The 13,920-nt window shown below is 37.0% G+C and overlaps 1 protein-coding gene across 1 annotated transcript; it reads right to left on the minus strand.

Annotated features, from left to right (window-relative positions):
• Positions 1-348: 348 nt before the first annotated feature.
• lhx6b (LIM homeobox 6b) lies at positions 349-10,049 on the minus strand. Its single transcript, XM_042488704.1, has 8 exons — positions 9,993-10,049; positions 9,201-9,332; positions 8,654-8,775; positions 5,791-6,011; positions 4,312-4,412; positions 4,109-4,204; positions 1,894-2,065; positions 349-433 (listed from the first exon to the last, which is right to left on the minus strand). The coding sequence occupies exons 1-8, from the start codon at positions 9,993-9,995 to the stop codon at positions 351-353; spliced, it is 930 nt and encodes a 309-aa protein (XP_042344638.1). The 5' UTR covers positions 9,996-10,049; the 3' UTR covers positions 349-350.
• Positions 10,050-13,920: the final 3,871 nt, after the last annotated feature.

Here is a 13,920-nt window from a genome sequence, read left to right on the forward strand (position 1 = left end):
AAACGATCCTGACCTGATGCAATGTTTTTGTCCCCTCAAATTGAGGAAAAATAAAAGTGGTCTTCTTCTCTGCAGCATACAAAAAAAAAAAACAAAATTAAAAAACTCCCATATTGGCGTGAAGGCGGGACATTTCTCCTCAGTCTGATGTCTTTCAAAGACAAGTTCAGCTCAGAAGTCTCACAGCGAAGAAGAATCCAACTGATTGAAAACACATCTCCGAGGTCCTGCGCGCCCTGCAGGGATTAGCCTCCCAAACAGAGCAGATTACTGACAGTACGTCCCGAAGGATTTTTTCACAACATCAGAATAGTGACGATGCAAAAAAAAAAAAAAGGAGCCGTGGGAGGTCAGCGGCTGATGGGAAGCTGTGGTAAAGAGATGGACGGGTGGGTCAAGTGTCCCGGGGCGGCGAGGACGGAGAAGGGATGAGCTGCAGGAAAGAGAAAAAAGAGAGAATATGAGTTTGTGGAGCAACATGAGCATGTTAATGTCATTTAGTTTAAGAAAATGCTGCTAATGAGGAATAAAAACCCCGAAATGATGAGTGAAGCCACAGAGACAGATTTTCGTCCAATATGAGGAAAGAAATTAAGGATATATTCTGTGTTTCAGATTTGGGTCTTAAAAACGTTACCCTGAAATCTTTTCACGTCAAACCATTATTATTTATATAATCCCGAATCACAACTCAAATATCTGCCTCAAAGGGCTTTACAGTCTTTACTATATACGACGCTCTGTCCTTTCTATTTGAATGAAGAGAGACTTCCCCCAAAAACCTTTTCAAAGGGGAACAAAAAGGAAGAAACCTCAGGAAGAGCAACATAACCTCAAAATGCTTTGCACTGCTGTTCATATTTGCATATTTTTACTTGAGTGCATATTAAATTTTACTGTACAATTTGCTTTAGAGCTGTGACAAACTGTATTTTACTTTTTTTTGTACTAAAAACTTGCACAGCCCTCCGACTGCACATGTACACACCCGGCCAAAATACAGCTTTATACTGTTACTACAAAACAAGTTTTTATGCTTGAATTTTGCTCCTTTGTTTATGTTTTTATTGTTATTTATACTGTTTTTATTATTATTTATTGCACGCAAGCTGTTTCATCACAAGCCTCAAGAGCATGTCACCCCGAATTTTACTACTCACATTGTCACTGGGGGAGAAATTTTTTTTTTTTCAAGACTTTTTACTTAAGTAAAATTAAAATTACATCAGTGTAACTTACTCCATTACTAGTCCTGCATTTACAAAACATTTTTTTTTAAAGTACCTAAAATGTTAAAGATATAAACAATATTAAAGCAAAGTACTGTGAATGTACTTGAGTAAAGTACCTGTAATTGTACTGCGTCATACCAGTATTATACTATTTGAACATTATGACTGGTGTGTAACAGCATTTTACAGTATTTTAATTATTTTATTTTAACTACATCATGTTTTATATACTGATGTAGACGTTTTTATTTTGACAAAATTAAAGATATTTTTCAGAAAGGGCACAAATTGGTTAATAAAAATTCCCCAGAATACAGGAAATTAAGCGTTCGATGCTGCCTGGTGGAGGATCCCTCAATGTTGAAATGAAATCTACGCACTTGATGCTGATTGTGTTTTATGTAAAGTCTTTATCTGCCTAAAAACTAGCAATGGTTGAGTTAAAAAAGTACAATATTTCCATCTGCAGTGTAGTGCAGTAGAAGTATAAAGTAGCATGAAATAGAGATACAAAGTGGTAAAAGGGGTAAAATATTAGAAAATAGATAATTAAATACTGTTATCAAAGGATTTAAGTGGTGTAAGTCATTCTCCTTTTTACGTATTTTGTTCCACAATGATTCAACAAAGTGGCGCTGACATAAAGATCCTGTACACTCACTGTCCAGGTATCCGTGCAGAGCCAGCAGATGTGGTCGGTCCGGGCTGCTGAACGGTGAATAGTGGATTTCATCTGGCAGCGATGGAGGCATCCTGGACATCGGAGCGCTCTGAGAGAAGCCACTCTGCGGCGGCTGCTTTTTGTGTCGCGCCCGGCAGTTTTGAAACCAAACCTGGTGAAATACGACAGGTAATGTGACCATGAAGCGTGTCGGGGCGATTATACTCTACAACAAACACTGGAAATCAGAGTTCGACTGTTCTCACACTAAACCGCATTGATTTATTTGTTTGTTTATGCGCGTCAGAGAGTCACCCCAGTGTGGTGTGACAGGATTTAATGCTGTTAAATGTGCAAACACAGTGGTGGAGAGTAACTAAGCACATTTACTCAAGTACTGTACTTAAGTACAATTTCGAAGAACTTATACTTGAGATTTTCCATTTTAAATATTGTATTTTACTTCATTTATCTGAAAACATCAGTGAGTAGCTTTGCAGGCTCAGATTATTAATAGCAACTATAAATAAATGAATCAGTTATTATGGATCATGGTGGCACTTTATAAAGTAGTTGAAATACCCATTACTTTTACCGGCTGACTTTTACTCATAACTGAATATTTTTACATTGTGATATTGCGACTTTTAGCTTCATACGTAAAAGATCTGAGTCCTCTCCCTTCTCTGAAGCACGGCACTGCTAATTGTTCTCCTGAATGAATTTAAGTGGTCGAGGTTTTATTGGAGAGATTAAGTGTTTAAAATGGTCCAAATCAGTATTAGTATAGTATAGTATAGTATAGTATATAAAAAAAAAAAACAACCTTTATTAAAAATGTTGCCCCTTTCTATTGAAATTCTAGTTACTTGACCTCTTTTGGTCCTTTAAACTCAGCAATTTTAGAAGGTCACAGGTGGACAACACTTCATTTTAAGGGGTTACAAGCAAAAACATTTGGGAAACACTCATCTAAATGATTTTCCAGAGGTTATTCCACCCCACCACGATGAACTCTGGAGGAAATTCTTTGTATTTCTGTGGTTATTTGAGTAAAAATGCAACAATGTGAACATCAACACAAAATTCTGCCTTCTGAAGACCCTTTATGTGAGTATCAGTTTCTGCCCTCTCTGGAAAACAATGTTCAGTACATAAGTGGTTCCCAAGCTTTTGCCTTGAGACATCTTTAAAACAAAGCAGCGTCTGCAGGATTTTACAAAACAAAGAATGTTATTCAGTTTTTTTAAATGCTTTCATATACGTTTTTAGAGTCCTGTAGAGGTAAATCAATCTGGTATTTCCCAATAGTAACAAAAGATGACTGCAGTCCAAAATAATTATTATATTGTTATAGGCTGCTTTCCCTTTTTCTTATCCCACAATTTATCTCTCAACCACTTAAAGGGACAGTTCACACCTAAAACAAAATAAACATAACTTTCCTTTTAGCTGCAGTACTATTTATCAATCTAGATTTTTTTGGTCTGAGTTGCAGAGCGTTGGAGATTTCGGCTGTAGAGATGTCTGACTTCTCTCCAATATAATGAAACTAGATGGCTCTCGGCTCGTGGTGCTCAAACTCATTAGCAATTTCTTTTATCCGTAAATCATGACCGGATTCACTCAAAATAATCCCCAAGCTTTGTTATGAGCAGTTTCATAGAGGAACTATTTTCTTTCTACTGAACTACACTTGCCAATCACATCATCGTGCAAAAGGAAGCGTGCATGTACTGCAGGCTCACCCAGCACCACTGAACTACCTGATGTTACAGCTCAGCTGAGGACGGCATCAATGTTTACATCTCGTACTGTCACAAACACGAGCCTCTTGTCCATGAGTAGATGCACGCTTCCTTCTGCATGGTGATACAGTTGGCAGATGTAGTGGCAGAAAGAAAATAGTTCCTACATGAAACAAGGTCTGTGGAGTATCTTGAGTATCTGGGATTCCTGCAAAGATACATAACTGTTCAGTTTTTCAAATGTGTTTTGAACACCACAAACCCCGCGACATTTAGCTCCATTATATTTTAAAGAGAAGCCAGACATCTCTACGGCCGATATCTCCAAAACTCTGCAGCTCACACCAAAACACTCTAGATTAAAAACAGCACTACAGGTGAGAGGAAAAATGTGTATTTTTGATTTTGGGATGAACTGTCTCTTTCATGGGGTTTCTGTATCACAGTGTCATTTTATTATTTCCTACCTGTATGACTCGTCTGCTCAGGCCGGTCATTTCTGCCAGTTTCTGTAGAGTCTGAGCGTCAGGGTTGTTGTCCTGAGCAAACTGAGACTGCATCACCTGCAAGGACACACAGTCATGAACACACACACACACACACACACACACACACACACACAGACTACAACAGGTAATATTACACTGCACTGAAACACACACACACACACCTGCAGCTGCTCAGCAGTGAACGATGTCCGCGCTCTCTTGGCTGGTTTTGGTTGGCCGTCCTGATCAGAGGGCAGCGCCCCCTCCAGAGTCAGTCCCGTGCCTTTAAGAGAGCACAAACACAACATCCTGTCACTTCACCCGAAAATTACATTTCAGTCGGTACACTCTGAAGTCACACAACACAGCACAAGCTTTACACGCCAATCTTTTTGCAGCTCAGCTTTGTCCAAACAACCAGTGTAACACAATTAAAATGTTTTCTTGCCAACAACCGCACACTCCAGAGTATTTATACCAATTCGGCCTACGTTTTCCTCACTGAAGCCACAGCGGAGAGCAGTTTTCCACCAGAGCCGTTATTATCAGTGTGAAAAACACAGAATTTAACAAGTTTTAGAATTCATATGGAACAAAACAGACCTTTTTAACTGTAGCCTGATGAACTGGCTGAAATACATTCCTCTCCCTCTGGCTTATTGTCTTCTGTGATTATTTTTGTCAGAACAAATCAATCCAAATTGAGTTAACCCAAACCATTTAATGTCATGTTGGAGAGACAAACTCTATTCAAGCCGGCAGATCTTTATCCTGAATGCAAGGAGTCAGCAAGGGTCAAATATTGGTATTTCTTGTTAAAAAAGGCACTAGAAAAGTTTATGTTTGATGTAATGATGCATTCAGAATGAATATGTCCTTATATTTTAATATTTAACTCAATAAGAGCTGGATTGAGCTCTTGCATAATATATTAGTGATGTTTACAACCAGCGTGGAAAAGAAAGCTACTTGAGAGGAAACTTTAAGGGAGCTTTGGAAACCTGAGAGTTCAAGAGTTGCCAGAATATTTTCTTCCATTTGTTGACATATTCCATTGTTGCATATTTAAAGATTTAGTTGAATTACAAATAAGTTATGTATGGGGGCAAGAAGCAAAGTATTACCAGAAAATGTACAAAAGTTATTTGTTTTTATTTCCGAGGACGAGAAACATAGAAGGACATTTCACTTGAGCACCAGTTTGCACGGACTACATCAAAACAGATGTGTACTTCAGTGGTTGACGTGAAACTGTGGAATTTTCTACAGAATGATTGAAAGTGTTGCAATTTTTTTCAGATTAAGAAAATGTATAAAGAAAGTAAAAAATTAGACTATATGAAACTGCTGGGTAGAATCTGTCCCTGTGTTGAAGGTGACTTATTGCTTTGGCTCCTTATTCTTCTCTATGTATTTTTTTCTTTTTGCGATTACTATTGTTTATGTGTAACTAACTGACAGGACATCTATTTCTTTGGTTTATATATGTTTTGAGAGCGGGGCAGGTAAAATATTTTCACCTCTCTGTTCCTTTTTGGGCATGTAAAGTGTGTTAGAGTTGTTTGACTGAATCGGAACAAACAAAAATAAAATTAAATGTAATTTTTTTGCTGGTAGTCCATACTGAGACCATCATTAGTGTGTCTCATCATGTTTATTACCGTTTTCTGCAGCCCTGCGGAGGTTGTCCAGCATGATGTCGTAGTGGCTGCGGCAGAGCACCCTGCCCTCCACCAGGCCGAACTCCTCCCCGGTGGACAGCTGCCTTTTGCAGGAGAAACAGGCGAAACAGGCCAGGTGGTACACGCTGCCCCGAGCCCGCCGCACCCAGTCACTGGCGTACACCTGCCGGCCACACTGGGCGCACTTAGTGCCGAACCTACTGTGAGGAAGAAGGAGAGTGAAGGTTCAGCTGCAGGTGACAGAGCTCACGTAGAAGTAAGGACGCTGTAGTACGATATATCTGTGCAGAGGAATGTTTCTTTCCATCTGTTGTGGCAGGAAGCTTTGGACAGTAGAACGCCTTTTCAGCACGACAGTGAAGCAAATACTAAAGTTCAGCTGCAGTGTGTGTGTGTGTGTGTGTGTGTGTGTGTGTGTGTGTGTATATGTGTGTATGAAGCTGTTTTGTGTGTGCCCAGGACCACTTTTCTCGTCTGCTACGTTCAGACGCCATCACAAGCTCTTACACCTTTGAACCAGAGCAAACTGATTTACTTATTTTTTCTTCTGAAAACATGGGGGAAAAAAGCAATGAAAAACTTGGCAAGAGCTATCCTGCGAATTGCAAAAAAATAAATAAATAAAATAATAATAATAAAGCTAGAGAAAACTGTACAAAAACTATATTTCTAATGATCATAATTAAATAGTTAAAGGCATTTTACAGATGTTTTGTATTTCAGTATTTTTCTTTGGGTTTTTTCTTTTTTAATGTAATTTTCTTGTACTTTATACATTTTGCCAGTTTTGAGGTAATTTCTTCTAATTGCTCATTGCCTTTTTCCCAATGTTTCTGAAAGACATCAAGCCAATTTGCTCAGGTCTGAAAGGGTTAAAGACTACTTTATTACAGTAATACTCGGCCACCGAAAAGATTTGTATATTAATAAAATATCCCTCTGTTACTTTGAACTCAGGAAGATAAAGTATGCTTCATGCTCACCAAACACATGCATTTTCTTTCTCTCGTGCGCCACTCATCTGTGCCTGAGAGTCTTTATGTGGAAATGTTTTACATAGTAATGTTTTATTAAAATGCATGTGTTTGTGAAGTGCTGAGCATACAGCTGGATAAATGAGATTTAAGTGAGTCTGCACGAATTGTGTGAGAGTTTGTAAAGGGATGTTTTGATATAGTTACACTGTTCTTCTACATGGACCCCATTTACTTCAGTCCATCATTAATTATCTGGGATTTTTGAATCTTCATGTACCCTGCAGCCGTGTAAGAAAAACAAAGTTTTCTTCATGAGTGCATCGTAACACAGGGTGAGTAACTGATACACGGCTGATCATTTTGTGGGTGAAATGTTCCTTTAAGGAACAAGCACCATGTGAGCACAATCTGAACATAAATCATGAGGTCTTCAAACTAGATTTTGTTGCAGGGTCCTTCTACAAGATAGGGCCATGAGATTAGCTGATAATGCAGCTAATGTTTTATATTAGTGGTGCAGTTTTTCAAACCAATTTGCAATCAATCAAACTACAGAAACCCCCCATTGGAGGGTTTAGAACAGGAGCCCACTTTGCTTGGTTGGTAATTGCCCTTTGGGTTCATGGATTCGTCATTTTATAGTCTGAGAACTGTTTTGAAATCATTGTTTTGTTAGTGGTTTGCTGTTATATAAAATCGTGAAAAACAAAAGCTGGTATAATCATGCAGAAGTTGTTTTTCTCTGAGAAAATCACAAAGCCATATTCTGTCATACTTGAGTCCAAAGTTGATGGTGGAGAGCAAAGATTAATGAGTTGTAAAAACAAAAATAAACCAAATTGTCCAGTAATTTAGAAAATAATTTTCAAGCCATCAGTCATTGTTCCCCCATTTACTGGAAAATCATTATTTTCGTTCAGGTGTAAAGGTCAAGTGTTTCACAAATTAAAGCTTCAAGTTAAAACTTTAGTAAAAACACTTTTATTTTCTCCTGTTTTATTGAGAATAATGTGGCAAAGCATCAAAATATCCTCCTGTATGCTCAGACAAATGTGGTTTCCAAAAACACTCAGTGATGTTATAATTGTGGTCTGTCTGCATGGTTATTCATTAATATGAAAACAACAGAGGAGATGCTCTTCAAGTATTGTGCAAGACGCATTTGTTTATATATCACTTACAGGAATTTGGGGTATCAGCAGGAGATTAAAGACAATATAGACCAATCATCAGTTACTCAGCAGCTTAGGAACCTTAAAATGTTCTGGTCATATTTTTCATTTGTCCGTTCTTTCGTTCATTTCTTTGTTTTAAAAATAGTTAACAAATTCATTTTAAGACATCTGCAGTTAAATTAATTGCACTCGTAACCACAAGCACGAACCACAGTTGAGTATAACCTTACTAGCCTGTATATAGGCGAGCACGCGCAATTTGCAATTTCTTTTACGAAAAAAATACATCGACATAACGAAACAAAGCAACCGGGCAAATATAATAGTTAAGAAAAAATTAAACATTTCATAACAAACGTTCAAAACGATTTTAATTGCTGAAGTCATTGATTGAATTTTTCGTAATCGACCAAAAAAATGAATTGAACCAGCGTTCAGTAAATGCAAATCATTAATTCAGGCCTATACTAGAAAAATAAACATTTACTTTAAAATGATTTTATAGCCTATATTAAGATATATTTCTATGATATATAATTATATAATAACATTATAGACATTTTGAATGTTTTATTTGATAAAATTAACTTCTCTGATTTAAAAATAAAAACCCTTCAAAATTGCAGCTTTTAGAAAAATGTTCGCTTTATAAAACCAGTAAACAGCTGAGAATAAAAACTGATCTTATACCTGAAATAATCCAGTTTGCAGTAGATTTCTTTGTTTTTCACGTAGCAGCTGTTGTGTTGGCGCAGAGACGCTCTGCAGACTGAACACTCCAAACATCCCAAGTGCCAATTCAGGTTGTTGACCTGCGGAGATTCAAAATAATACAATCACACTTAATGCACCACTGAGTGTGTCTGATCGATAATCAGTGCACTGAGACTCTTACCAAAATGTTTATTACATTTTATTTTAAATAAAAAACTCAACTAACTCAATCTACCCTGCGCAGTTTATTTTTAATTATAGCCTATTTTTTTTGTAAAAACAGAAGGAAGACAGAAGCGTGAAAAAATGCATTGCAATGCGTAAAATTAGCATCACATTTGCCTGTTTTGTGTCTATTTTGTTGAAATCAGTCTGAGGAGAAATCACAAAAATAAAGAGAAAAAAAGAAGCTACGAGCCTAATTAGAAACAATGTTTTTGATTAAATCTCTCGAAGCTCCGTGTACACGTTTTTATACTTTCTGAGAGTGTAAATATTTATCATTTTCACTTTTATTTTCTACCTTCAGCAGGTATCGGTCATGGATCTCCATACCGCAGCTGGCGCACTGGTTCTTGGCCGCCGGAGGAGAGCAGAGGCAGGCGGCCTCCGACGGACTGGACTCACCGGACTCCTTCTTCACCTCCGACTTAGACTGCATCAAGAAAACAAAGCGCTTTTATACCGACGAGAATATCAGGTAAATAGAGTCTTGTTGATTTTTATGGTATTTTCAAGAGAGTCGCTGAAATAAAAGTCCTTGAAATATTTTAATGGTGGAATGAAGATGCTGAAAAAAACAAAACAAAACAAAACAAAACAAAACACTAGGGTCCTATCTTTTTTTTTTTTAAAAAAAAGATTTTATTTCCAAACACGTTTATTTTTTGTCCAGTGGCTGTTCTATGGGCTATATATATTTATACGTTCACTATTAACTCAAAAAATCACGTTAAATTAAATAAGAAATTCACGCATGTTCTATGATAATTTTACATTTATTTAGAGAAATATTTCAGTCCAAAAACATTGCATTATGTGAACTTTACTCTGCAAATTAAAGGTGACTAAATTAAGTTTTGGTGGCTTTACTCTCCGCTGCATCCCTGCTCATAAATGCATTCAGCCTTTAGTTACAGTCAAGCCTGATAAAACCTGAACCTCTGCCAAATCCAGAGTCCTGCGGAGGTTAACCCGCATGTAGAAAAATATTAAAAAGTTAAGGAATAAAAGGAATCAAAGAACCTTACACAGACCGAAAAACAAAGAAATCAAAAGGTTGCAAAGCAAACTCGCCCAGATGTTTGTGACTCACCATTTTCGGGTCTTGAACGCTGCCTATTTGGAGAGAAGATGGAGCTTGCTCTGCGCATTACGCATCTCTGCCCCAACCCACACTATATCCGGTCCAAAACAACGAATAACAGTTTCTCCTGCATTTAAACCCTGGCAACAAAAGAAAAATTTGATGCAATTAGAAGAAAAAAAACAACTATATATAATCGATCATTCCTCTTGTGCGCAATAGGAGGCTGTATTCCCATGCAATCAAACGCAGTGAAAAGAAAGGATGGCACTATATCTGCAATTAGCAGTGGATTGAAATGCTTTGCTTGATAAGTGGCAACCCGAGTGTCAATTTCATCTGGCAATCAAGGAAAAGGCAACCGAGCCACCAAGCTAAGAGAGAGAGAGAGAGGGAAAAAAGCGGCGCATCCTAATTTCAATAGCTGCATAATCGAAAATCGAAAAATCTCCAAAGTGAAGAGGCTCAATTGGAGATCGGTCTATTCATAACAGACAATGCGCAGAAACTGCAGCTGATCTCGAGGCATAAAGGAGCTTGATTGTCTCGTTCTCGTGATGGACCCATTTAAGTACTTGAGGCTCCCCTGGGTGATTACAGCTGCATTCATAAAGTGCCAAAAAATCTGCGTTTGGGTGGCAATCCGGAGTCCGTGTTGTCCTTCATTTTGTCGAAATTAGCAGGAATGCAAGATTATGTTAATTACCAGCTACGGTATAAATATTGGAGGCAGTGAGGATACGGGGACAGAAAAACATCATACATGGAAAACCTCCCAAAAGCGGCGAAAACATCGTCCGGCAAAAGTTTCTCCAGAACATCACAGGAAAAATATCCAAATAATCCCAGGAGACATCGCTCTTTAATGTCCTCTCTGTCTTCAAAATAATCCAAATTGATCAACTTTGTGGAAACCAGTGGCACCAGTATGTGCCTCCCACACAGAGTCCCAGTGCTGCTGTGTCCGCTGTGGTTCCTTCTTCTCTCCGCCTCGACTCAAAGTTTACACCCAGTTCAGTCAGACAGGATGTGATGCTGCCCATTGGACCGGCAGACCCGCGGGGTTACCCTCCTGTCTGCAGGCTCACCAGGGTATATTTAGGGCATGGATTTAATAAAAAGAAAAATAGAAAATGGTAAAATCTTTCTGGAAACGCCCACTAATTATCTTTCTTTTTCTGAAAATAATGGTTGCAGGTTAGTCTCTTAAAATCACTTCATGGTATCACCGCTGATAGCAAAGTGATGGAGGTCAAGAGGTGTTAAATAAAATAATGATAATTATCCATCATTTATGATTTCATTTTGAAGGATTTATTCTTTTTGCATTTTTCCATGATTTTGAGTTCGGATAGCTCATGAAGGGAGATTACATTTATTCAAATCTCATTTAAAACAATAATGCACATGTGGGCCTCTTTGAAAGAGTAACTGGTGTTTCAGGAAGGAGTCCTGAAACGCGGAAATAAGTTAGCATTTTGGCACTCCCAGTTCGCTTGTCTTTAAGTCAATGGTTTTTTGGATGGGTTTTTGGTTAGAAACCTGAAATAAGGTCTGGTGAATAAAAGCTGAAGAGTCTGTCATGTTTTCTTCTACAGCATAAAATACTTCAATTAACCCTTTGAAACTTGAGTAAATTGGTTTTGTTGCTATTAAAATCACTGGGCAAAGTCACTGAGAAATTTAGCAAGACATGGCCCAATAATCAATGAGAAATTGTTAAAAAAAATAAATAAATAAATACAATTTAAAAAAATAAAAAATTATAGGAAATTATCCTGAAAATAAGTAAAAAAAGAAGAAAAGAATCAAAAACAAACAAAAAATAAATAAATAAAAATGAACATAGAACAGCGATGATAATAATTGTAATTAGTCTAAATATAGTTTTCTGGACCTTTTTCTCTTTTTTGGATTATTTTCTTATAAATTTTCCCCACTTTTTAAACACATTTTCAGGTTATTTTCTTATCTCTTCTTACTAATTTTTCATAATTTGTTGGACGTCTCCTGCTGTGTTGGTCATTGCCTTTTTTCTGTGTTTAAGAGAAATCAGTGTATGTAATGTATAGTCAATTGTATTGCTCAGTTTTCAAAGGGTTAATACCCCACTCGTGTATTTTGAAGCTTTTTCATGTCTTGAAAAAGGCGGCTCCTAACAAGTGGCTATATAAGACTTCAGAGCGTCATCACGCAGAGTGCTTTACAGTCCCGCTGTGGTGGGGATGCTGAGTCATGCAACCGTAGTGTAGTTAGTTTATAGCCTTAACTTACTACTTCTGGTGATTGCATTTAGGCTTCAAAAATCCTGAAAGTTGAAAGGTTTTTTTGTGAAGATTGTCTATAAAATGTGTAAGTATCATACATTTTTGTTTGCCACAGAGCTTATTTTCTGCAATGATCCAAAATCCGGTGGAAAATTCCCAAAGGCTTTTTGACAACAGAACCAGGGCAATGCTAACTTCCGCATCAGCAGAAAAAAGTCAATCTGGGACACTTTTTTTTCAATTCAGAGTATTTAAGGACACTGTTATTATTATGGCATGGGTTTAAATGTAGCAGATTTTTTTCATTGTTTGAGCACTCTTTAGTTCCTCCTGTGCAAATTGGCTGGCTACTTAAAGAGATTTCAGTGTAACATTAGGGGGACGAACAGCCCTTGCTGTGTGTAAAAATACGTTGTGATGTTTTGATAAAAAAGAGTTCGGAAAATCAAGTTTGCACAAGTTAGGCCTGCAGTCAGCACAGATTCCTCCTTATATTACTATTCCTATATACATTTTTATTTTTATTATTTATTATTAGTATTTATTAATTATTTTATAATCTTGTTTAGAATAAAAATAGGCTACTAAAAAAAATAAACATTTTTGACAGAATTGTATGATTTGTGTTTCTTGATGTTCACATCCAAAACACTAGTGAGACATCTCACCAATGCGCTGCACTGAGATTTTGGGTTCATGTATTTGACATGTCTATGTCCTCTTAAGACATGTTTTAGGATGTAAAAAATACCCTGCATGGAATAAAACAGTGGATCTCTTTTTGTTTCAAAGACCCCCTAAATCGACACAAATTAGATCACAAACCCCCATTTGATAAGATTTCATTTCAAGATTGTTGTTGTGACAGTTGAGGAGAACGATGGTGAAACATATGATCAGAATATCACTGTTATAATTCTTACACACACTGGGCTCTCGTATAGTGAATTAAATAGTAAAAATAAACTACAATTTTTCTGGAGACCCCTTGAACTCCTTCAAGGACCGCTGGGAGTCCTCAGACCAATGATTTATGACCTCTGGAATAAACTTTAATGAATTTATTTTTCCAGTAGGATTAGTTTGTTAGGAACCATCTAGTTTACTCCTCTGCCTCAATAAAAATCTATAAATATGCAAATATTCGAAAAAAAAAAAAAAAAAAGCCCTGAATCTTGAAAGTTAAGGATGTAAACAAAGGCTGAATTTTTGGATGCAATAACCCGAAAGATTCCAAAAATACTTTATTAACTTGTTCAAACTGCCCTGGCATGAGGAGAAAGGCTTTGTTTATTGAGTGATTGGTAGATTACACATGAAGTCACTTTTATGTTTTATTGTCATTAGATGAATTAAGGGCTGTGCTGTCTCGGGTTGGGCTCTTCTGAATATTTGTAGAACTTAAGAAATAAGATACAGTCCTTTGTATGCAATGCAATGTTTTATATAAGTTAAATTCTTGTCCCAGATCTGATGCTCCACACCCTGAACTGTATTTTTGGTGTGCATGTGGACTTGGGATATTAAATAACATCCTGAAACCAAATATCCTAATAAAAGATCGAATGTTTATATGTGTTTAAGTCAACTTAAGAGTGACAATATAAAGACTCTTTTCTATGTGTTGAAGGTGTTAAACTGAAGCCGCAGCTTTAAATTTCCCTCATAAC

The sequence above is a fragment of the Plectropomus leopardus genome, chromosome 6 (assembly GCF_008729295.1).
Source record: "Plectropomus leopardus isolate mb chromosome 6, YSFRI_Pleo_2.0, whole genome shotgun sequence".
Classification (NCBI taxonomy): domain Eukaryota; kingdom Metazoa; phylum Chordata; class Actinopteri; order Perciformes; family Serranidae; genus Plectropomus; species Plectropomus leopardus.